General features: G+C 38.3%; 1 protein-coding gene across 4 annotated transcripts in view; it reads left to right on the plus strand.

Annotated features, from left to right (window-relative positions):
* LOC131044855 (uncharacterized) overlaps window positions 1-26,101 on the plus strand; it is a 168,390-nt gene extending 142,289 nt beyond the window's left edge. The window contains exon 6 of one of the 4 annotated variants that reach the window (XR_009105721.2): window positions 25,818-25,847. Coding sequence is in view for 1 of the 4 variants with exons in the window: in XM_057978333.2 (XP_057834316.1) it covers window positions 25,818-25,838 (21 nt within the window). In the remaining 3 variants the exon portion in view is untranslated. Of the gene's footprint in view, window positions 1-25,817 lie in introns of all 4 variants that reach the window. The other 3 variants (XM_057978325.2, XM_057978336.2, XM_057978333.2) reach the window with 3 other exon arrangements.
* The last annotated feature ends 324 nt before the right edge of the window (window positions 26,102-26,425 follow it).

The following is a 26,425-nucleotide window of genomic DNA, read 5'->3' on the forward strand; positions in this document are numbered from 1 at the left end:
GGAGGAATATTTGTTTGAATGGCGACCACGGTTTGCTCAGTTACTAATGGACATGAAGATTGCCTCATGAATTCTTCAAAACCAGAAGTGGAAGTATCAATTTCTGATAACTGAATGCAAGTGGGATTATCTTCAGGAACTTTCAACACACTTTCTCGTTGTCGATCAGGAGAAGGCTCGTATGCTGAAATGGGAACTGCATTCTGAGGAGACTCATCTACGAGCAAATCAGGAGGAGAAAGAGGCGTCTCAATGGAAATTGGAGGAATGACCTCGTGAGGCGAGTCTGAAACTGGAGACTTAGGCGCATCGTCAGATTGCTGCCCCTCTTCTGGATTATCCAGATCGATCACTCGAACATGGAACCGTGATTTCTCCTTCCCACGAGTAGTCATCTCCTCAGGAGGAAGCACTACTGCACGACTAACTCGTAACTTGATCCTTGTGCCTGAAGATGAAGCACCCTCCTTGTTATCAATCTGAATTTCAGACTTCCGTCCAAGAGGCCCTGTAGAATCATCTTCTTTACCAACCTTGATTTTGATAAGTCTAACAGCATTATTTTTCAGCTATGCGTTAGTGTTGGCCAAGATAGGCTTAAATCTGTCAAGGATGGAGACGCACTCCTTGTGTGACCATTGGATCAAAGGAAGTGGAGCTTCCTCAACCCTTCGTGAAGTGTATTCAGGATCAAGTATATGCCCGTCATCGATCATCCCTTGTGGGATATCCGCCAAGTTCAAGTCAACAATTTGCTCAATAGTGAGCTTGCAGTAATCCATCTTCAGAACTTCGGCTTCCGTGCGGAGATCTACCCAGATGTCTTCAATGCGATGAACATGCACAAAGGATTTCTTGATCTTCTCCTTCATACCTCTATAATCAGAATCATCTCTAGGTTTGAACCTCTTAAGCTTGATTTCCTGCAATTCAGCCTCCATGGCCTTAGCCTTCACAGATGTGACAAGGGAGTATCGACCAATTTTCAATGGGTTTGTGCTAGAGATCCCCATTCCAACCTTGTGTCTAGCAGACTGAAAAGTATGAACAACCATGATCTGTCTTCCCAGCTCCATAAGAATTATCTTATCAGTTGGGCATCTTGGAAGCATGTATGGCTGACCATCATAGCATCCAATCCTCATATAGGTGAAGGTGGGAAATTGCAGGAACAAACACCCATACTCAGACACCTTGACCCATGCCTCATCTGATACTCTTTTGTTTCTGAGATCCACGTCAAACTGACACATGAAATATCCGAAGAATGCATCTTGGACTCTTCTGAAATGCAGTCTGCTAGGTTTCAATGGCAACTGGTCATAATATTCCCAAACTGGTATAAGCGAGTGATTACCCTTGGTAGAAAGACCTGGAAAGTGTCTAAGTGACGTTGCTAAATATACCAAATAAGAATTCATGAAGGTGGTCATAGTGGTAGGAACTGCTGCAAGTTGTTCGCACAAAGCATCACTGATGATTTCACCCCATGAAATGTGATGCGATTGCTGTATGAACATAATGAATTGATACATCCATGGCTCAAAGACATTGGAGTACTCAAGGCCCAACATCCTGCTGAGAAGAGTGATGGTGTCTCCTATCTCCCACTTGAAATCACAACTGTACAACTTTGCCCATCTTGAGAAGGAAGGACGTGGCTCTTGGATCCACCTATTGATGTGTCGCTTGCAATCTTTTTCTCTTTTCACATAATACTCTGCTGCACTTTCTTTGGTGATTTCCATATAAACAGGCGCAGGAGGTATTTTGAAGACCACCTCGATTGTATCCGCATCAAGACGAATTATAGCTTCACTATCATCATTTTTAATGACTCTTGACTCTTTGTCAAAATGATGGGCGCATGCAAGAACGAACTCAAGTTCTAGGGCAGCCACTGGGAAGGAAGATGCATGATGGATATGGCTGTCCAACAGCCGCTGCAAGTTGTTATCCTGTGGATCTTCTACCCTGTTGATGAATTCTGCCATATCAACGTGCCCTATTTCCGTGTCCCTGATGCGATCCAAAGGAGAAGAAACCTGGGAAGGTGCAACCTCATTCTGGTATTTGTCATATTTGTATTTCATTTTCTTTGGAGTTGGAGATGCCGGCAAATCTGACATTGATTGTGAACCTGGAATGCTGTGATGAAGACTTAAAAGAGTTAAGGCAACATCATAGTCAGCTGCAAATATCATTCTTCCTTTTTCAAATGGGTAAAACTTTGATTTCTGAATTTCACGGTTTTGTGAGAGGAAGAGGGGAGATATGTGTTGACGTGTATTTTGTACACCATCATACACAGAATAAAATACCTAAAGGCATCTTATCCTCTCTTGAGAAAATAGTCTCTAACTGCTGAAGATTCGCGTAAAGGATCAGTTAGGTAGACTCCAAGGTTCTTTGATGTAGGGTCTCTACGTGTGGACAAGCTCCAGTGGTATGATGTGATTTGCTGGGATCACAAGGGGACTTACATGTGATGATTGAACTTCCGATCTGCTTTGCTGGACACAGGCTCTTACTGACTTAGATTTGAAAAAAAATGAAAAAGGATAAGGGCGAAGAGAGGATCTAATCCTAATACTAAGAATGTAGGAGCAATGACTTGATTTTTGATGAAACTCTAACTAGATCTTGTTTTGACATCAATGGAACATCTACACAAGACTAGTGCGATCTTCTAAGGGAAGCTTTATGATGTTCAAATCATCACCGCAGGTATAGATACCATCCAAGTTGATGCATATCAATGAAGAGGCAACAAATTGAAATTGAGCTTAAGCTGAACGATTCCAGTTGACTACACAAGGCAAGTCTGCAATCAACAAACTGCTAGTAGTATGGATATACGAATTCCACCATTAATCAATCGCATTTCCTCCATTCATCTAATCATCTACCATCTAGGATTGAAGACTCAACAAGAAACCATGCAAATTGCAAGAAACGACACACTTCACCATTACTTCAATGAAAATGGAGTTTGTTTACAATCAATGGCAACAATTTCTTGCCTTGCCCTCCTATTCTATCAATTTCTAACTACTCTCTATCTACTAACTGCTTTCTATTATTTACAACTCTCTCTAATTTTTTCCAATTAGCCTTTACAAATGAAATGCCTGGGCTTATATAGTGCCCACAATACAATTTGATGGCTTAGATCAATTCAAGATCAATGGCCAAGATTCAACAATGAAAACCCTAATTAGGGTTTGTTACAACCATTACATAACATTTAATGCTTGACCAATGACAAAATTGTATTGCTTGGACACATGTCCTCTCTAGAAAAATCGACCAATGGATAGCCGGGGTAGGTACATCGGAGTTTGTGCCACCTTCCATGAGTTAAGTACATTGAATCTGGACATGCTGAGGTGGACCACACTGACTGGAGGAGTGATGACTAGGATGCCACCTCATCTGACACTTGTAACTTTGGTAAATATTCAACTTGATGTTGTTGAGAAGCTTGCTTTAATTAATTCATCTGGAATTATTTGCTTCTTCAACGAGCCCTTGTTCTAACTCCCTGTGTCCTTGATGTGCAGGATGATGATGTACCTCGCCTTGGAATGCTGGATTGAAAGAGGTCGCCCATGTCCTGGCGAAGACCGTCCTGGCGAAGACCGTCCTTGATCCGGCTTGATTTTCCTTGAAGAGATCTCCATTTGATGCCTACACAACATTTCAAAATTAGTACCATGATTTTGCAATACATAACATAAATTAGAGAGCAAATTTTAGGAAACTTAATGATAAGTCCTTTATTAATCATTTCCTAAAAACGACTGAGCTAAGGGAAAACAAATTTCAAAATTCAAGCTTAAGGCAATGACGATCAAAATTCGAAATTAAAACAAGAGATCTTGCCATACCTTACTTGAGAGCTTAACTCTAAAATGCCAAAATAAAGGAATTAGCCTAGGCAAAAATCAAAATTTGATGGCTTCAACGTGATCTTGAAGGATAATGAACGTCCTCTTTGTCAATTCGCCACCCTTGGGGATATCTTTGATGTGCTCTTCAATGTCCTTGGCAAGTTCGCTCAAGTGGAAACTCGAACTCCTTTGATAATGCTTGTATCTTCCCTTTGAACGATCTTGGCGCCTTCCTTTGCTTGAAATGACTCTGACACACAACTCGCACTTCTCCTTCCAAGATCGCATGTAAGATGGTGAAATGATAATGTGAAAATAATGATTTTCACTTCTCCTTTATAAGCGCTCTCACCACAATTACCATATAGGCCGACTTTGGAAAAATTAAACGATTTTTACATCAATAACAAGGCCGACCTCATAACCTTAGCGCTCCTTTTGTTTTTTTTATTAATTAATAAATAATTAATTAAATGCCTTTGTCATTTAAATTAATAAATTCGGTTTTTCTTACAAGGCAAAATAATTAATTAATACCAAACGCAATTTTTAAATGCTTTCAATTAAATATCGATTTTTTTTTTTTAGCATTTAAGATAAATTCAAAAATATTTGCTTGAGCGCCAAATTTTGAAGATGAAAATACGTACCTCATCGCCCTGGTCCCTGACTGAGGGACAGGAGCGATCTACCTTCTTGGTCTTGATTCGTGCAATTTTGACGTCCAAAGTATTTATTTCCACGTTGAATTAGACATTTTTGCTAGGATCTTTGAGCTTGATTGACTTGTTCTTGGAAATGAATGTCCTTTGTGGTGATATCGCCCTGGTCCCTTGGAGAGGGATAGGAGCGATCTAGATCTTTTCACTTGAAGTTCTCCGTTCTTTATATCAACTTCTCCTTTATTACCTTTCAAACAACGCTTTGAACCCTTTGCAAGTTTGTTTTGTCATGATCTTCGAAGGAAAATGAGTGCTTTGGCAAATATCGCCCTGGTCCCTTCCTGAGGGACAGGAGCGATCTTAGTGTCCTGGCTCAAATTTGCAAACTTTTGATCTTCGTTCTTCGTTCATTGCCTTCCAAAGGACGTCCTTGACCTTGCCTATCCTTGCCTTGTCTTGGTTTTGACGGAACATAAGTGTTTTAATAAAAATCGCTTTGGTCCTTGTCCAAAGGACAGGAGCAATATAGGCTCCTTGGCTCAATTGGTAGCATTTTGACGTTTGGAACTTTTGTAAATCACCTTCAAATGACACCTTAGACCTTGTATGACCCCGCAAAACCTTGACTTAACGTGATTTTTGAGAGATTTGGCCAATATAATCAATATCGCTCTGGTCCCTTCCTGAGGGACAGGAGCGAACTTCAAGTTTTTGAGCTTGTCCTTGCTTCCATCAACTTGCCATCACTTTCATCGCGTAGAATGAAGTCCCTTTGATCCCCTTGGATACTTGACACTTGCTTAACTTTTGAAATTTATGCCTTTATGGAAATATCGCTCTGGTCCCTCCCTGAGGGACAGGAGCGAACTAGGATATTTTAATGCAAATCCTTCATTTTGGCGATCCTTGTAACTTTGTGCTTGATTGAGACGCTTCGAAATGTCCTTGCCACCTCTCACCTTGACTTGGAGTGGTTTGAATTTGAGGAAAAGGCAACATAACTAAGATATCGCCCTGGTCCCTTGGAGAGGGACAGGAGCGATATTGGTCCTGTAGGCTTCATCACACTTTGCCAGCTTCCAAATTTATCTTCAACGGTCTCGTAATGTCCCCTTTCATTCATCCATGCCTTGGAATTCATTGTAACTTGGCAAGAAATTTGTTTAAGACAGAAATCGCTCTGGTCCCTGCCTGAGGGACAGGAGCGAACTTGGGCATTTGGGTCCCTTGTTGACGTTTGATAATCTTCAATTTGTCTTCAATGGGTTCAATTCATCTCCTTTCTTACCTTCAAACATAAAACTTGCTTGATCTTTGCCCAGATCGTACCTTATGAAGAATTTCGCTCTGGTCCTTCAGTGAGGGACAGGAGCGAATTTGACCCTCTAGGTAAAAACTTCATCATTTCATTGTTTTTGATCAAGTCTGGATGCTCTATCATGCTCATTTCGTCCTTCACCATGCCTTTGATGTCTCAATTCGTCCAAACACGGTCAAAAATAGCTCAAATAAGTATTTTCGCTCTGGTCCCTTGGAGAAGGACACGAGCGATTCGCCTTGGACCCTTGGAGAGGGACAGGAGCGCCTTTTGCTCTGGACCCTTGGAGAAGGACACGAGCGAAATTTGACTTTTCGAACTCTCTATCAGGATAAATTTTATGGAATATAACATTTAAGTATATGTTTCTTCTTTCTTATACTTTAAGTTATATTCCATATATACTTTCAGGATGTTTGAGAGTGGTTTCAGACCTCCAGGAGTTATATTGCAAAATCTAGTTTTTGGAGGTTTTTCAGTTTCCAGACTTAGTCAAATTTCAGGATCAGGACATTCCAGACTTAGCCAAATTTCAGGATTAGGACCTCACTCAAGCCGGACTTGCTATCCTATTGATCTCCCCGACATCACTCAAAATGCAAAGGCTAACTAACAAAACCCTAAAAACCTAGAAAACAAACCCTAAAAAAAAAAACATGGGTCCCCATTTGTAATGGGGCGATGTGTGAAAACGTCACAACAATATGTAGAAATGAGAAAATCTTGACTTTGACCAATTTCGGATCTTGGGAGAATTTTCGCAAGTATACAAGTTGGAAAGGACATACACGCAATCAAGGTTTTAAAACCCGAATACAAGTACACTTGTAAATTCGAAAATGGAGAAATGGACGAAAAATGAGATTTTGACTTGCGGGAAATGATGGAAATGGAAAGTACGGATATGGGGAACGTGAATGGATAGGAACGGGAATATCCGGGAAAGTCATTATCATGAAAATGGGAAGAACTCTTCAACATGTAATCCGGTTTTTAAAACCCGAATTTGCAAAGGAGGGGTATTTCACAATTTCCAACTTGGAATTTTAACCAAAAATGATTAAGTTCCTTAACTGTAGGGGAAGAACAAGAATTTCCAGCGAACTTGTAATCGAGATTAAAAATCCCGAATACAAGTTAGGAGGGAATTTTGGGAAGAACAATGCAGTTCAACAATTGCATATTAAGGGGAAGATTTCTTTCACAAAAACCAATTTATAGGGGAAGAACATCACATGCCAAAAATGTAACTAATAACGAAAAATAAAGAAAACAAGAAAATAATAAAATAAAGGGAAGAAAGGAAAGAGAACATACCTTTCTTAAAAATTCAAAATGCTTTTCCAATAATGCAACAATTCTTGAAATGAAGAAGCAAAACCGGTGAAAAGGAGCAATCCGGAATGTCAAACCCTTATCACGTTTTTTGTAAAAATGCCCCAAATATAGCAGCAATCTTAAACTTGGAGGACCAAAATGCCAATGAGAGTGTGCATCCAAGTTTATTAGAGCAAAACGCCTAAGGTAGAAGAAGAAGCAATGATGCCAAATGTTTGAAAACGTTGCCAAAGGTTGAAAACGTGGCCAAAGGGAATCACGTGGCCACCATTATAAACTCCAACGACATCATTAAATGGTGCGAAAATCCTCTCACCCTCTACGCCTAAGTAGGAAAGGGCAAAACGATTTAGGAGTGTGCAAATTTATGGAGTAAAAAACGCCCAAAATGTGGGTTAAAAGAACCACGTTTTGCTGATTTGGCACCAAAAACCAGCAACAATAAACTCTAAATGGCGAAAAATGTGTTTGTGAAAGCATGAGAATATTATAGAATCCTAAACGCCTTGCATCTCCAGCAAATCTCCCCAAAAAAATCGCTTTGACATCTTCAACAAATCCATTTTCCATGCAAATCGGGTTTTAGAAGACACATGACAAGTTCGAATTGCCCAAAATGAAGCAAATCGGGTTTTAGAGAGAAAATAACAAGTTTTATTTTCACTTTTTCCACTTACATGCCAAAATCGGGTTTTTTAAGACAAATGGCAAGTTTAAAAATTCACTTTTTCACTTACCAAGCCAAAATCGGGTTTTTTAAGACAAATGGCAAGTTTAAAAATTCACTTTTTCACTTACCAAGCCAAAATCGGGTTTTTTAAGACAAATGGCAAGTTTAAAAATTCACTTTTTCACTTACCAAGCCAAAATCGGGTTTTTTAGAGCAAACTGCAAGTTTAAAAATACTTGTAAAAGGGAAATAAAATCCCTACAACAAGTTAGAAACACTTGCACATATGTAATGGGGATTTAAAATCCCTATTACATGTAAAAACCATTAAAGTAGGGGTTTTTTGACCAAACTGCAAGTTTACTTGCAGTTGAGCCAAAAAATCCCTATTTTAACTAAAAATGACCAAAAAACAATAAAAAGATAAAAACATCAAAGGGGAAACTTAAAATAATTTACAAGTGACATATTTAAAATAAAAGTGCACATGTAATTGGTCAAAAATTCCCCTACAAAGACCAAAACAATGAATATCATTAAAACTTGCAGTTTGAAGAAAATTCTTCACCTGTAGTCTGGGTTTTAAAACCCGAAATTGAAGGAAAGGCATAGCAAACGAACCCAGAATTGGACGAAATTCAAAACGTAGTTCGAGAATGAACTGAAGATTAAGCCAGTCCAAGGATTAGTCAAAATTTTGCCTCGGGAAGCGTGCCATAGAGTAAATTTTTTTATTTTTTAAATAAAAATTTCACCATAGTGGTCCTTCATTGTTGGAAACAAAAATGAGGACAACAAAATTACAAGTAACATCTTTTAAATAAAAGTGCACATGTAATAAGTCAAAAATTCCCCTACAAAGACCAAAACAATGAATATTATTAAAACTTGCAGTTTGAAGAAAATTCTCCGCCCGCAGTCGGGATTTTAAAACCCGAAATTGAAGGAAAGACATAGCAAACGAACCCAGAATTTGACGAAATTCGAAACGTAGTTCGAGGATGGATTGAGGATTAAGCCAGTCCAAGGATTAGTTGAAATGCTGCCTCGGGAAGCGTGCCATAGAGTAAATTTATTCATTTTTTCACAAAAATTTCATGTAATGGTCCTTCATTTTTGAAAACAAAAATGAGGACAACACATTTAATCCTTCTCCCAATCTGATTTTCAACAAGGTTCTTAAATTCCTTAAACCGACTGAACACTTCTGATTTACTTTTAAGAAAATACACAAATGCCCTTCTTGAATAATCGTCTACAAAAGATACATAGTACTTAGACTTAGACAGAGAAGGAACATCCACTGGACCAAACACATCAGAGTGAACATAATCTAGAATGTCAGAAGATTTATGAAAACTAGAATAAAACTGAACTCTGTTATGTTTTCCATATATGCAGTGTTCGCAGAAATCGAACTCAAAACTACAATCATTCAGACCTTCAACCAGATTCTTATTCTTCAAGGCTTTTAAACCTTTTTCACCTATGTGGCCTAACCTATTATGTCGAAGCATTGTTTTCTCAGCAGGAAGTTTAGCTTCCAAAGAATTAGCATTATGCATCATTACCGTTGTCTTAACAAACTTTTCAGAAGTTAGATTACAACATATAGGTTCAGCATTTAACTTATACAGTGTACCAATGTGATCACCCTTTGCCAATACAATGGAACCCCTAGTCATCTTGCAACCACCAGACACAAAAGTAACTTGTACTCCAACATCATTAAGTTTACTTATAGAGAGAAGGTTTCTTGCCAGACCTGGTATATGAAGAACTCCATTGATCCCCTTCACTCTACCATCTGGGAATTGAATTTTAATTCTGCCTCTCCCTACAATCTCCATCATAGAATCACTAGCTAAATATACCTTTCCACCAGCATACGGTTCATACTTCGAGAACCACTCCTTGTGGGAGGTCATGTGAAAAGATGCGCCAAAATCTACTAACCTGGTGTCATCTGAGGTAGGTACTGCCAGGGCCGCTACAAATGCATCTGCATCACTCTGAGAAGATTCAGTGTCAGAATACTTCTTCTTCTTCTTCTCCTCGCAATCCTTTCGGATATGCCCTTTCTGCCCACATTTATAGCACTTCACCTTTGACTTCTTGCCTGGAGATTTAAATATCTCTTGAGACTTGGACTTCTTTCCTTTCTTCTTGTCTTTGTCCTTCGGTCTACCTCGAACAAAGAGTGCATCTTTTGTCGTTTCAGAAGACTTCTTTCTCATTTCTTCTGACAAAAGAGTATTAACCACAGTATCCATCTTGAACTAGGTCGTAGTACTACCGATAGCCATCACTAAGTGTTCCCAAGAGTCAGGCAATAAACACAACAACAACATGCAACGTTCTTCTTCCTGGATGGACACACCAACAGAAGTTAACTGTGCAAGAACCATGTTGAATGCATTTAAGTGGTCTGCCAATGGTGTTCCTGCATCCATTTTTAGAGAGTACAACTTCTTCCTCAAGAAAAGTTTATTCACCAAGGATTTGCCTTGATAAGTATCTCCCAACTTATTCCATAGAAGATGTGCAGTCTTCTCCTCATGGACGTTTAACAAAACAGAATCAGCAAGACATAGCCTGATTAGACCCCTTGCCTTCCGGTCGGCTAAATCCCAATCTTCTTGCTTCATGCCTGAAGGCTTAGAAGTTGCAGTCACAACACCCCAGAGATCTCTATCGACCAACAAATCTTCCATCTTGAGTTTCCATAGTTTGAAACTGGAACCATTAAACTTCTTCATGTCTATGCACCCTGAGGTGCTCACCATCTCAACCTGTAAAACAAGTAGACACTCTGCAAGACTCCCACTGTAACAGAACTGACACAAAAAACCAACCTTACCCAACAAGGATAACAAAACGGGCCAAGCTTTGATACCACTTGTTAGGAAAGCAAGTGCGGAAATTCGCTTTCCTAATGTCAGTTTGCAAGGGAGAATAGACTAGTGTATACAAATTTTCAACATTTACAGAAAATGGCACAAGCATGAGCATACACAAATAAACAACACAGAGAGAGAACACACAAAATTAACGTGGGAAAACCCTTTCGGTAGAAAAACCCACCACTAACAAATAACGACTTTATTAACAGTATGTCAAAAATACAATAAAGTCCAATCTGCAAACTTCCTTCACTCTGTCGAACAATCCTTCCAGATGAAACAAAAACCACACGTGTCAAAACTCAATTACAGATCGCTCAATAGCTGTTCTGGTTCATCACCATTCATTCAGTTCACATTTGGCTTCAAATACCAGACTGGTCGACCGTTACATCTACCCGAGACGGTTGGGAAGTCGAACTGTTTCTGTCGATTTGCAATCATGGAAAACCAATTATCCCACATGCAGCAGAGAGTCGGGTCGGTTCGTATTCATATACACCGACAGTCTCATCCTTAGTGTCCGAGTGTTCACCTTTTTGGACTTCGGTTCCATTGCACATCCGCGACCGGTCTCCACTCCATCGGCCATTAGACAGACCACAAGCATGTTACTCCGATCTCCCGATGAACCGGTAGATGACTTCACCAAAGCAGCTCCAAAAACTGTCGGCTCCATCGGACCATCGGTATAGCCTTCAACCGGTACATCCGACCTCCCGATGATACCCGATCGTCGAAGGCGACTCCATCGGGGCATTAGCCAGACAGATGAAATGTTACCCCGATTTCCAATAATTGGTAGGCGACCTTATTGGCTCATCAGAACCAATACTGCGATGTTACCCCGATCTTGCATTGTTATCCTGATAACCTAAGGTGGTCTCATCGGGACATCGACACGCCCAAAATTGCTATCTCGATAAGCGAAGCGCTCCGAGACAAACAGAGTGGACTCATCCGGACTTCGACATAACTTCAAACACGTCGACCCGATTGCCGATATCAACCTGATCGCCGAAGGTGATTTCATCGGGTTGTTGGTTGAAAATTTTGTACACTTGGGGGAAATATACAAAATTGTGGTTTCAACCACAACACACGAGTAAAAACTCTCCTAATTAAGGGAAGGCTCCCCCTATCTAACTAAAACTGAAATAAAAACAGGATGGGACAGCAATCTTTCTTCTTTTTTCAAGAAAGACAATATCCTTTTTCTCTTCACAGAAAAGGATAGCGATTGAATAATAGCAGTAACCACTTTCAAGTAAAATGAGAGAAAGGAAATGAAGTTTCCTGAAAGTTCAAAGACTCCCGTCACTTCCTTCGGGACGGGACAGCAATATCAAGCTCAAAGACTTGACTATTGGAAGTCCTATCTACCCTTTGCTATACTAAATTTTACAACGAATAAAAGATAACAGCTCAAAGACTGAAATAATCTATTCTTTTAACACAAAGACAAGAACTAATGCAAGCTCAAAGACTTGCTGCTATTTCTTATCAAACAATAATTTTTCTCAAGAATGGACGCAAGCTCAAAGACTTGCTGCTCCTTCAAGAGAGTTTCCTATTTTAATTAATCTTCTCTACTTGCAGCTCAAAGACTTCAAATCAGATTGGACTAAGCTTCTTTAGAAATACTTTGCATAGAAGAAGTAAAAAGATTCAAACTCAAACATGTAGCTCAAAGACTCAAAACTTGAGTAATCCTTCTTTATTATTCTTCCAAAACCTTCAATTCACATTCATAAGCTCAAAGACTTCTTGCTGTAAATTTGGCAGAGTTTTTGCTTGCTTTCAAAAAGATAAAAATTACAATAGACTCCTCCAGTATTTGTAGAAGAGGAGCCTTGAGAAAAAGGTGGGAGGATACTAACTAACTTGAGAGATTCTCTCAACCACCAAGACTCATTCAATAACTAACTGAGACTTCATTAACTAACTAAGAGTTACTCTAACTAACTAAGACTTATTCCAACTACAGTCCTAATCGGACACAACTTGTAGTTGCCTTACATGTAATTACAAAAGTGCAAGTAATGTGTAACTTGCATTTTACAAAAAATACTTTTACATGTAACTTGTCAAAACGAAATTACAAATGCATAACTAAAATTATTCCATGTGTCTAAAGACACGACTCTAACTGCATCATCCTTTGTCTGTGATGATCTTCATGTCGCTTCAGGATGCTAGAACTTGAAGTATTATAGATTGGTAAAGACATCTTGAACCGGAACGAGAACTTGCATCCTTGTCTTCTTGCTTGGGGTAGTACTAGCTTTTCAAGAGGGAACGGGCTGCCTTCCTCTTTTCATGTCATGACCATCTTTGTCTTGAAAGCATTCTATGCTCTCAACCATGAATTGTTGTTGTATCTCTTCTTTGTATCATCCTTCATTCTTGAAATCTTCTTGCAAAATAAGGCCCATGCCTTAATCCATTGATTTGGTAGATCGTGTGTGCAAACCGGACTGACAAGGGAAGAGAGAAATTGATGCAAAAATGGGCTCACAAGTGAATTTCGGGTTTTGGAAGTTGCATTACATGTGTGGGATAAACAAGAGAATTAACTTGCAAGTGTGGGAACAAACATGCAACTTCATATGCGTAATGGGTAACTACAAGTTTGCACTTGTAATCGGACTTTTAAAACTCAATTTCAAGTGTTTTATGAGTGCATTTTGGACCAATTTCGGGTTTTGGATGGCTGACCGCAGGTAGACTTTAAATGGGGAAAATGAATGAAAGTGTGAAATGAGTGGATGAAATGGTATGTACGGATGATGGAAATGAATATGAAAATATTTTGGGAAGATCATCTTCAAGAAAATGAGAAGAACTTTCAACGTGTAATCCGGTTCTAAAAACCCGATTATGAAAGGATAGGTATTTCTCATCTTTGCAACTTGGAATTTCAACAAAAGATGGTTAAATCTTTTATCCGTAAGGGAAGAACAATGATTTTCATCCAACTTGTAATCGGGATTTAAAATCCCGAATACAAGTAAAGAGGGAAAATGTGGAAGAACAATGCAATTCTAAAATTGCTATGAAAGGGGAAAATCTCTCTCACAAAATCTGATTTTTGGGGAAGAACCAACCATTTACAAATTTACAACTAGAAAGGAAAAACAAGAAAACAAGAAAACAAGAAAAATGAAACAAAAAGAAAATAAATCTTACCTTGCTCCAATCTGAAAATGCCTCTCCAAAAGATGATCAATCTTTGAAATAAAGAAGAATATCTCTTAAAAAGAAACTAACCGTATTCCAAAACCCTAGCCACGTTTTTGAAAAAATGCCCAAAACTAAAAAACGTGGCAGCAAATGCATGAGAAATGGCATGGAAAATGGCCAAGACTCTTTCTAACCTCAATACCTTAGCATACCAAGCCAAAACGATTCATAACATTGCTGATTCGTGGCATTTTTAATGAAGAAAAACGTGGTTTTTTAGCAAAAACGTGTTTGCTGTTATAAAGCTAAAAACCAGCAAACTTAACCTCCATGTGGCGTGAAAGGTGTCTAAAAATGCATGGAAATAGGAAGGAATCCAAAATGCCTTCTATCTCCCAAAAAATCTCCACAAAAATTTGCTAAAAATCTTCAAAAAACATGTTTTTCCTTGCAATTCGGGTTTTTTGGAACAAATAGCAAGTTTAAAATGTATGAAACAATGAAAATCGGGTTTTTTGGAGGATATGACAAGTTTAAAATTTCACTTTTTCAACATGTTAGGCAAAATCGGGATTTTTTGGCCAAATAGCAAGTTTAAAATGTCAAAAATGCACTTTATGAGCAAAATCGGGTTTTTTGGAGCAAACTGCAAGTTTTAAATACTTGTAAATGGGAAATAAAATCCCTACAACAAGTTATACTTGCTTGCACATATGTAATGGGGATTTAAAATCCCTATTACATGCAAAAACCATTAAAGTAGGGGTTTTTTGACCAAACTGCAAGTTTACTTGCACATATGTAATGGGGATTTAAAATCCCTATTACATGTGAAAACCATTAAAGTAGGGGTTTTTTGACCAAACTGCAAGTTTACTTGCAGTTGAGCCAAAAAATCCCTATTTTAACTAAAAATGACCAAAAAACAATAAAAAGATAAAAACAACAAAGGGGAAATTTAAAATAAATTACAAGTAACATATTTGAAATAAAAGTGCACATGTAATTGGTCAAAAATTCCCCTACAAAGACCAAAACAATGAATATCATTAAAACTTGCAGTTTGAAGAAAATTCTCCACCTGCAGTCGGGATTTTAAAACCCGACTGAAGGAAAGACATAGCAAACGAACCCAGAATTTGATGAAATTCGAAACGTAGTTCGAGGATGGACTGAGGATTAAGCCAGTCCAAGGATTAGTTGAAATTCTGCCTCGGGAAGCGTGCCATAGAGTAATTTTTTTCATTTTTTCACAAAAATTTCATGTAATGGTCCTTCATTTTTGAAAACAAAAATGAGGACAACACGGGTATCGGCTTAACTCCAGACCGGAACCTTCGATAGCCGATGACAACCTGCACCGCCTAAGATAGCTCCATCGGGTCATCGGGATAACGTCAAACCTGCTTCTCCGAGGTTCGATGGAAGAAGAGACACCAGCAAGAGTTATCCCGATCAGGATGAACCAATGTCAAGTGAATTAGAGGCACATTCCAAACACAAATCCCGTCCTCTACATTTTGGTGAACCCGACATGAACTAGTTGCATTTTTAATTTTCTCATTGTGTCTTTGATATCGTAATTTAAAAGAAAACAATATATATATATATATATATATATATATATATATATATATATATATATACACAACGCAATTTAGCACATAAATGAATTTCAAACCAAATTCCTTCATCATCAAGTGTTGCAAAATCCTTGCAAAATCCTTGTAGAGTGGTCGAGGTGTTGTAGAGCTTGTTTATGAGCTTTACGACCCAGTCTGTCACAAGAGTCATTGTAAGGACTGCTAGGAAGAGTATTCCCCCGAATCCGTACAATCCTCCTTGGCCAAGTCCAATGTTCAACGATTCGCTTCCTGACCCGAATGAGTTCTTAGCCTCTCACCCTATTAGGACCATTTTGACAGAGGGTCATTCTCTGTCTAGTTCACGATCAAATTCCTGGAATAACACCTCGACGAATTCTCCCTCATCTTCTCCTCTTGCCATTGATCATGACTTCGCTGTCACCATTGAGTTTGACCGGATTCATATGTTAAGAGCAGAACTTGAGATATTTCAAAGGTTTCTTGAACCGGGAAAATGTCCTCCCCTAGGTTGGAAACATTGTGAACACTCTGAGGGACATGCTGATCTCAGACAGAAGAGGGCTGGAGATGTTGAGGGCATTATTCTTGATTGTTAAGAGTCACGTGCCCTTAATAGGTACTCCTCTCGAGGACAATCAGTTTGACACATGTATTTCTCAAATTGGTGTTTACATACTTGTGATGATAGCCTGGTTGTTTCTGCACCCACCATCCCTAGTATCAATGCTTCTACCATTCCCTTGGGTTACACTGGCATGGCTAGTAGTTCCACTACCACTTCTGTTGCGACACATACTGCTTCTATCAGTGTTGGTAAAGTGCTGGTACTATCCCTAGGGGTGGTACTGGTCCTCATGCTATTGTTGATGGAGGTGGTGGCGAGCGTGGTCCTCCATCTCCTCCTGCTAATCCTGTCCCGAACACCATCTTGTAGAATATGGAACAATTATGGCAGCAACTCACAAACCTTGCGTCCGCCTCTGGCCAGTCTTCGATGCCTACTTATTACCGTAAGAGCCTGCTCGATGTTACCATCCTTAACACTCTCCTTCCATAGGGGGCCGAGGCATTGAAGTTTGATCGATTCAATGGAGATGGTGATCCTAACGTGCTGTAGCGATTACCATACTGTAGATTTTGTCCTGCTTAAGCTTTTCTCGCATTCCCTCAAGGGGACAGCATTAGAATGGTACAACTCATTACTTGATCACTCTATCCAGCCATTTGATCAGCTTATGGATCTATTCCTCAAACAATTCCAAGCTAACATTGGTAGCAGGGTCACCATCGCAGACCTTGTTCATTGTAAACAAAAGCCAAATGAGAAGGTTACATATTTCATTTCTTGATATCAATCTATCTCTACTAGAATCCCTTTTGCCTTGCCAAATAATGACTTGCAGAGAATATTCAATGGAAATCTGTAGCCAACATTGAGGGAGTTGTCTCTTAAACGATATCAAAATTTCGCTCACTTTTTTTCTGCACTCACCGATTACAAGCATATGATGACTCAGTTTGGAGAATCCACTTCGAACCCTCGTACTGGTGCTTTTGGGGGCATGTCCACAAAAGGGTCTAGAAAGAACAAAGTTGTGGCTAATGTCGTAGCTACACAACCAATAGCTTATGCACGAGAACCATAGCGTAATAAGGCCTTCACCAAGTTGAATGACTCCTATTTGAGGATAATGCAAAAATTGCTAAAAGACAATCTCATAACCCTCTCGGAGATTAGACCTCTTTTTGACAACAGACCATACCCTCATTGGTATGATGGCTCTAAATTTTGTCAATATTACTATGTGCTTGGTCATGAGACTAAGCGTTGTTATCGTCTTAGACATATAGTGGAGCTATAAAGGTCGGTGATAGGAAACATAAATCCAATAAGTTTGTTGATAAGATGAATAGTGAGTTGCAGATTTACACAGATCCTTTTCCATTGCATTCGTCTAACTTTATCTCTGCATCGGATTCGGGTCTAGTACATACGTTAATATGGTTACTATCACTCCGATCTTGCCTCCTAGGCAAAAGATGAAAATCTCTGACATATCATTCACCCTTCTAGTGGCCCATATTGTGGAGAGCCTGCTCCTTTGTACATCCTTGCGAAGCTTAATGGTCAAACTGTTATGGGTGTAATGGTTGATTCTTCGTGCAGAGTCGATGTCATCATAGAGGAGACTTTGTTTGTAAATGGATGGCATAGGCCGAAATATGATGAGTGTTGTGCTACCTTGAGAATGCATAATGGGTTGTCTCTTTCTCCTTAGCGTAGTATAACCTTGACAGTCCTCAGGGAACCCAAGGTTGTTTTACTACGTTCGTTATCATTCTCGAGTCGTACCTCTTTCGTCCTAAAATAGCTATTCCTTGGTTGATTGCTATGGATGCGGTCCCATCGGTGATCCGTAAGTGCTTAAAGTTTCCTAATGAGGGTTCACATGTCATCCAAGATACTAGGTATTGACCACTGGTAGCCCATGGGGTTTTTTCGTTAGATCATTTTTGGCCTGCTCTGATCTTCCCCGTGGTGACCTAATGTATAGAGCATATTTTCCATATAAAACGAGGGAGTTGGCTCCTAAATCGGTCCACTCTAGCTATTCGTTGCCTTTTCCTGCATCAACCTCTACTCTGTCTATTCCTATGTTAGAGCGGGTAGTGTCTTATGCCCCTTCGTCGTCGGGGGCTGAGGTTAAGTCCGTTCCTCCGAGTAGACCTCCTCATCCGCCCAGGACTACATAGCCTCCTGTGGTGTCTTTTGTTCCTATGACTGCACCTAGTGCAAACAAGGGAAAGGCACCGTGTTGTCAAAGTCTGCGGCCCGGCCTCCCTTCAAGCTCCCGATCGTGGCTGATATTCCCCGTCCTACTCGATATGAGAAGGTGAAGTGCTCCCCTCATGCTTGTTTTTCACTGCTTGCTCCTACTTCATAGCTTGTGCACACACCCTCTGTTCCTCCAACTACTCCTCGAGCAAAGCGAGCTATGGCACCCATTGTTGTGAATGTAGTACCAGTATCAGGTGCACTTCCGATTGGGCCTTCTCCTGTCCCTGACACGCTTTCGGAGGCCTCTCCTATGGAGCACAATGCTCCTAACTCTTCTTGGGCTTTAGCCCTCGGTCCCCATCTTCATCGTAAATTTTCAAAATACATGACCCATCATCAATCTCCTCAATGAGGGATTTGAGAACAAGGGCTTTGTTCTCTAGAAGTTCCTCAAATTCCAAATACATGACCCTGGAAGGAATAATGGCATGCTCCTGAAGAACACTCAACTATTGTCGAGGCATTGTGTGCCAAATTGTCAAGCTACTTTCAACCCTTTCCAAATTCTGTTTGAAAGTCTCGGAGGTATGATTCAATTTTTCTTCAATGGTCTCCAACTTAACCATCATTTGGAAAATGTCTTTCAACACTTGTGCACATAGATCATGAAGTTGATCCACCCAAGAATCCAACGCGTGCACTTTCTGAGCAACTCTTTCAACTCCTCGAATTGATTCTTGTGAACCAGAAGAACTTGTAGGATTACTCCCTTCACCAATAGGTTTCGTAATTTTATGAATAGTTGCAACAAGTTGCCTATTCTCCTCTTCTAGCTTGTCTTTCTTTGCTAGAAGTTCATCATACCGCTGTACTAGTGAAGCTACAGATTGTTGAGCATCATGCTTGACCACTTCATGCATTTGTTTACCCAATTCTATCCTTGTAACCCTATAATCAACAACTTCATGCGTTTGTTTACCCAATTCTATCTTTGTAACCCTATAATCAACAACTTGCATTTCCCCATGTGGCTTATCCGCAAGGGGCTCAACAATTTTCCCCTCTTTCATTTTTCCTATTTACTTGTATTCGGGTTTTCAAGACCCGATTACAAGTAACTGTGGTAATGTTGACCTTCCCCCTTTGGTAAAAATAGTTAATCTTCTTTTCACAAAATTTACAAATGTTGAGGAATTGCCATGAGACTCATTCTTTTGATTTCGGGTTTTACAAATCTGATTACAAGTTGAAGTTTTTCCCTTTTTCCAAGTTGTCAAGTTGAAAATATTTCTTCCCATAAATGTACATGCTCATCAGCTTCATTCCCATCATTTCCCACATATCAAAATCCCTATTCCCACCATTTCATCCACTCATTTCACACCTTCATCCATTTTTCCCATTTAAAGTCTACTTGCAGTCGGAATTTTAAAACCCGATTGCAGTTGTGTCTTCACTTGCAATCAGCCTTCCAGAACCTGAAATTGTTCCAAAATGCAATAAAATACCATTTAAAAATGAGTCTTAAAGGTCCAATTTGTAATGTCCCCTTCTCCGCAGTGATTAGTTCAGTGGTCCATTGACCTATTTCGGAGACCCGTAGGCTATTTGGAAAGGAGAATTAGGGTTTCCAACTTTTGTGGAGTTCTGCTCGAGCTTTTAGGGTTTACCAGGAGGGAATTCTTCAGTTCTATCCATGGTTTCCTTCTGGGTTTTTCATGAGCTCCAGGGTGGTATAACATGCATTTGATTCTTTGGTGAAGTGAGAAATTACTATTTTTAGTAAGTTAGGGTTTGACTGTTTGGATGATGTTGTCTTACTAAGCTTTCCAAGCTCTTTCTTCGGGTACGAAGATCATGTTTTTCGGAGGAGTATTTCATGACTTACTATTTTTAGTAAGTGGCAGTATTGAGCAATTCTATTTTTAGCAGTTTGGAAGGGGTCCTGATCCTGTAGCAGTTCAGTGGTCTTCATTGCTCAACTTTATCCTAGATTTTGTTGATAATCAGTATTGGAGTCATAAGTGATTTAATTAAATATTATTTCCTTATCCTAAGGTTTAATATTTAATTATTTTATTACTGATTAATGATATATTGGGCGACTTAGGAAAAAACATTTATATCTAATATCAATGTTATATTTTCCTAAGATAGGCATTGAAATTTGAAGAATGCATTATGTTATTATTGAAGACTTAGGCAAGTTCGAACTTGTTTAAATTATTGGTAAAAATGCAACTTGGACGCCCACCTTGGGAAATGAAACGAAATGTCATTTGGACGCCATGTGTGAGTGAAATGAAATGCAAATTGGAGGTGAATTTGAGGGCATTTACATTTAAATTTCAGAGGAAAAAACTATAAATACAGGTGCTTGGCCTCCCATTTGAATATCTTATGAAATTGCAATGTTATGTTGCCGGTTTGGCGATTGAAAATCTGAGCTTCGAAGTGTGGCTTCCTAGCTAAGTCTCAATTTCGTACTTGGAAGATAGTACCTAGCTGTGTCCTTGTATTTCCAGTGTTGTTGGTGAGAGAGTTTGCAGATTGCGGAGTGTTTTGTGTGGGATTGGAGTGTTTTCTTGTTGCTGGTCGCGAAGTTGCTGAAACTATATTTTGCTGATACCTCTTGGCCAGGCGATTCTATCATTTTAGGTACCGGCTCATTCATCTTTCCAGCTACTGGCGATTCATTATGTAAGTTTGTGGCATGTTTTATTGAGTATGGAATTTATTAGAGCAAATGAAAATTATCTGGCTAGGCGTGGGTTTTAGATGGTGTCTTGGGATGCGTGCCAAATAAATGAGGGTGTTTTGATAGCTTAGCTTTGGTTTGTTTTCATCGTTGCTGGTCTAGTGATGGTTTAGGACTGATTTTGGGTGAATCGGGTGAGTGTTGAGAGAGATATGAGTGATTTAGTGGGTTCATAGGCTGCTGGTTATGCATTTCCAGCCTGCAGTTTTGATGTTAGTAGAGTTTCATGTTTATTATCTTTGATGTTCAACATTACTCTTCTAATCTCACTCTCTCTGTTATTGTAAGGTTAAATAGTAGTACTACTAACCATTTCTGGTATTGCTTGCCCACTGCATAAGTGGAAGAGGCTTGCTTAGTCGCCTATTTGCTCTGTAATTTAGTTATGAAGTTCTATCCTTCCACTGAGTAAGTGGTTGAGTGATTTCATGTTTGTAATGGTCCTCCCGCTGAATAAGCAGTCGAATTGAGCTTTGATGTGATTCAGTCCTCCCGCTGAAACATTGCGGTTGAGTGATTTGTGTCTTGGTGAGTTGTTCAATTGGTTGGTTTACCGCCGAGTTTCTTGTTTACCTGCTGAATAAGCGGAAGGGGTTGGCTTGCCGCCCATTATTGTATTCAGCTTTCAGTTGGTTTATGGTGCTAAGGATCGCCGTAACATCGTATGCTCTCACCCTCCCAGATTGGGCTCTTGGTGATCAGAAAGTGGAAGGGTTACTTTCAACAGTATTGAGATTATATTTTCTAACCTTAACGGGTTATGGTGTTTGTTTGTAATTATTATTGGCCTAAAAACAAAAAAATTATCCGAGATATTACACAATTACAAGTGCAAACTTGTGGTTACCCATTACACATATGAAGTTGGATGTTTGTTCTCCACAATTGCAAGTTAATGCTCTTGTTTTTCCACACATGTAATGCAGTTTCGAGAACCTGAAATTCACCTGTGAGCTCATTTTTGCATCAATTTATCCCTTCCCTTGTCAATCTTGTTTGCACACACAACCTACCAAATCAATAAATTAAGGCATGGGCCTTATTTTGCAAGCAGATTCCAAGATTTGAGGATGATACAAAGAAGAGATACAACAACAATTTATGGTTGAGAGCATATAGAGATAGGTTTCTTACTTCAGTCTTGCAATGAACTTCCCTCCTGAAAAGCCAGTACTACCCCAAGCAAGAAGATAAGGTTAAAGTTAGTTGGCCAAGGACACAAAGATCATTAAGGATGCAAATTCTCGTTCCGGTTCAAGATGTCTTCACCAATCCAGAATACTTCAAGTTCTAGCATCCTGAAGCGACATGAAGATCATCAGAAACAAAGGATGATGTAGTTGGAGTCGTGTCTTTGGACACTTAGATTAATTATGCATTTGTAGTTTTGTTTTAACAAATTACATGTAATGTCAAATTTGTAATTGCAAGTGTCACTTTACTTGTTTTTTTGTAAAATGTAATTACATGTAAAGCAACTACAAGTTGGGTTAGATTAGGATTGTAGTTGGAATAAGCCATGGTGGTTGAGAGAAGTTCTCAAGTTAGTTGGGATCCTCCCACCTTTTTCTCAAGGCTCCTCTCTTATAAATACTTGAGGGGATCTATTGTAATTTTTATCTTTTGGCAATGCAACAAAATTCTGCCAATTTGTATGTGCACTCTAAGACTTTGAACTTAGATGTAAATCAGATTGCTTTCAATAAAAGAGACAAGTTGTTTCGAGACTTTGTGCCAATTTAAATTGTTACGTGACGACATTTTCTGGAGTTGATTGTGATTTGTGTTCTATTGTTGAAGAGGGATTTAAATTCAATCTTGCAGACTTTGAGTTGTTAATTGCATTTGGAGATATAGGTTTGGTTTTCAGACTTGGTCTTGTAGACTTTGAGTTGTTTATCAGGTTTGAAGCTAGTGTAGAAAACTCAAGTAAGGAGATAACTTGTAGACTTTGTGCTGCTTTTATTTTCAATATTTGTGCATGTAAGGTGAAGTGCATCATATAGACAGACTTTAAGTTGTTGTGTGTTGTACATTATTATCATTTTGAGAAGGTTGATAGGACAGTAGAAGTGTTGAAGATTTTGTGCTTTCATTTTTGTTTTCCCGTCCCGGGGAAGTGACAGAGGTCTTTGTGCTTTCATGGAAACTTTGCTTCCCTTTATGCTCCAAAAATCCTACAAAAAAGTCTTATTTTTGTATTTGTTGTTATTTATTTCCAATTGCTATTACTTTTATGTGAAGAGAAAAGAGTATAGTTTTTCTTGAAAGAAGAAGAAAGACTGTTGTCTCACCCATATTAGATTAGTTTAGTTTGTAGATAGGGGGAGCCTTCCCTAAATTAGGAGAGTATCATACTCACACACTGTGGCTGAAACCACAATTTTGCACATCCCCTAGGTGTACAAAATTTTCAACCAACAAGGCCTTATAATGTCTCGTGTAGATGGATGACTTTATCTAGCTAATACTAATATTTAAGTTGCCCTTTTGCAATGTTTTTAAAAATAACAATACTAGGACTAACTTAATACATAATTATTAAAATATTTTCTTAACTTTAGCCCACAACCTAAGGGAAATAAAGAAATGGATCTCTCATTAATTTAACTGGGAAAGGGGACATGGCATATGTTTAAAAAATATGATATAAAATACATGGAAGTAGTGTCTTAAAATGAGGCTTGATAGAAACATTCCAAATTTACATTAACTAAAATGGTTACAGGAATGTCTAGTGAGATAGCCCTAGACTGGTGATAAAACAAAGACAATTGCTAATAGATCAAACCATATAGAAAATGATTGAGAGAGAAAGCAATATACATTTGGACCATAAAAAAAAAAGACCAAGAGACTATGTACTATTCATACAAGCTAGACTTGAAAGATTATGGTTAGATATTGTTGGGGCTAATAAAAGCTATGCCATAGATACCATCTTCCTACGTTGCTAAATCTGCTCAATGTTGAAATTTAATGGCTTCGATCATATTTTACATATTGAATTATTCTTGACAATGAGAATTTTTCTCAAGAGCACAAAGAGCCAAGACATCCATAGACAAGTTGTAGGAGTTCAACACCCTCTTGAAAGACCCTTGGATCTTTGAGATTTCATTTGCCAACGACATCAACTTAGTTTCAATTCTACAAAACGTTCCAATAATGACAAGCTTTGAAGTTTTGAGCTTGTGAATGGAAGAGAGTTCAGACTTATGGGAAACATGTTGTCTATGGCTGCTCCCATGCTTGCCTAGTAGCAACCAATAGCTTTTGTTAGCTCCTTATCATATGTTAGGAGAAAGATGTTCAACACACATGGAGGAGATATTTATATTGGTCAGCTCCACTATGATAGGATTGATAACTCCTAAGCCAGTGGGAGGATGTGGAAATATTTAGTGTTTTGCTAAAGAATGAGAAACTCATGTCATAAGTAGAAGAAAGATAGAACCACTTTGAAACAATCGTGTGACATTTGGGTCTTGACATTGATTTTTTATTAATGCCAATGGGAGCTTGTTATGTGGAATGGATGATGTGAGGCTGAATGGACTATAACTATTAATCCATATCTTAGCTAGGTTCAACTATAAACTGAAATCATCATTGATGGTCAATTCATTATTGTCATCAATTCCACTAATTGGTAGAGAGTTTGACATTGTTTCTTTCATGATAATAATAAGTAATAGAAATGGATTTAAAGCTATCTAATGATTCTCCTATTGGTGGCATGTTATTTCCTTATGCATAGTATGATCACCAAGAGTTGCATTTGATTGAAATTTTGATTGTAGGCCAACCAAGAGAGCTTCAACTTTTACTTTGTTGTTTGTGCACGATTGTAATCGTTCGGAAGTAGTTTTTCCCAAGTTATGTTAAGAATCCTTGATTACACATCCCACACTTAGCGACCCTTGACTGCCTCATGAGGTGCCACTAGATGGCAAGTCCATTTGACCAGAGGCCTGTTAGGGAGTAAAATAGTTAAACCTACAAATCCCATGAATGGAATCCTTGAGTTTTCCTTTACCACCAAGGATTTAAATAAATTTATCTGATCTTAGGCTTTTGACAAAGTTTTTTCATTTTCCATGATCTTGATTTCTAGAGTCCCTCAGATGTTGAATCATATTAATTGGGAAGCTAGCTCAAGATGGAGAAATTCCTCCAACCCTTGATGTCCATCAGGTTCCTCTTTAAACTTGTTACTTTTTACTTACCAGATGTTGTATTAAATGTCTACGTATTACCAAGAACATAACCTTAACATGATAAACAAAGTGTAACATTGAATATTATAAACAGACTTTGCAAATTACCACCAATAATACAACTTTTATAAGAAATTCCATCAAATTTATATGTAGAACTTAAGGAGTAAAGCTATTTGATTTTTTATTGTGAACTATAGTACCTTAACAAATCGTGCAACTGTGTAGCAAGTAGGTTCATATATATTAATAAATCTACACATGTAATTGTTAATAAAAAATGGTGATTAGCCAATAGTTATAGGTTGTATGCCATCAATTAAACATGAAATAAATTAGATTCGTTTAGTGTTATAATGATACATTGTTTTAAATTGATGTTGATAATTATCAAGAAGTTTTTTCTAAGATAATTTTTTTCCTCAACAGTTTAAATAATAAGTTTTAGGGCTTGAAAATTTTCTCACCACAAAAACTAACGTGCAGGGTTTAAAGCCACTTCGATGACATTCTGCATCCAACAATGAAGAAGCATATGCTTAAGTGGTTGTAAAGGGGATACTTAAAAAACCTAACTACCATGTTCCAGCCACATGGACAAGTTGCCTTTGAAATAATTGGTAAAATGTTTCTTATGTAATATATGCACTCAATAAAATGAATTACTACTTAGGAGAAACACATCACTATGTAATTATCATTGCAATTAAAAGATCCTCTAAAAAATGAATACTTCAAAAACTTTATTATAAGTATGATTTTTTGTTTGAGATGACATTTGTCAACTTTTATATAATCCAAGGTAAGAAGAGTAGTTGATTGCAAAGGTTTTGTGCATATATTACTTAAGTATGATTTTTTGTTTGAGATGACATTTTTCAACTTTTATATAATGCAAGGTAAGAAGAATAATTGAATCTAAAGGTTTTGTGCATATATTATTATTGTATGAGTACGGTTGAAATAATTTATATTTTTATAAACTAAGAAATTTAGTAATATTCATTTCTATATGTTTTAATATAACAAATCTATAGTTTTTGAATATGGGAAAACAGGTTTTGATGGGCCCTTGAAACCCATTACGACCAAAA

The sequence above is a fragment of the Cryptomeria japonica genome, chromosome 3 (genome assembly GCF_030272615.1).
Source record: "Cryptomeria japonica chromosome 3, Sugi_1.0, whole genome shotgun sequence".
NCBI lineage: Eukaryota > Viridiplantae > Streptophyta > Pinopsida > Cupressales > Cupressaceae > Cryptomeria > Cryptomeria japonica.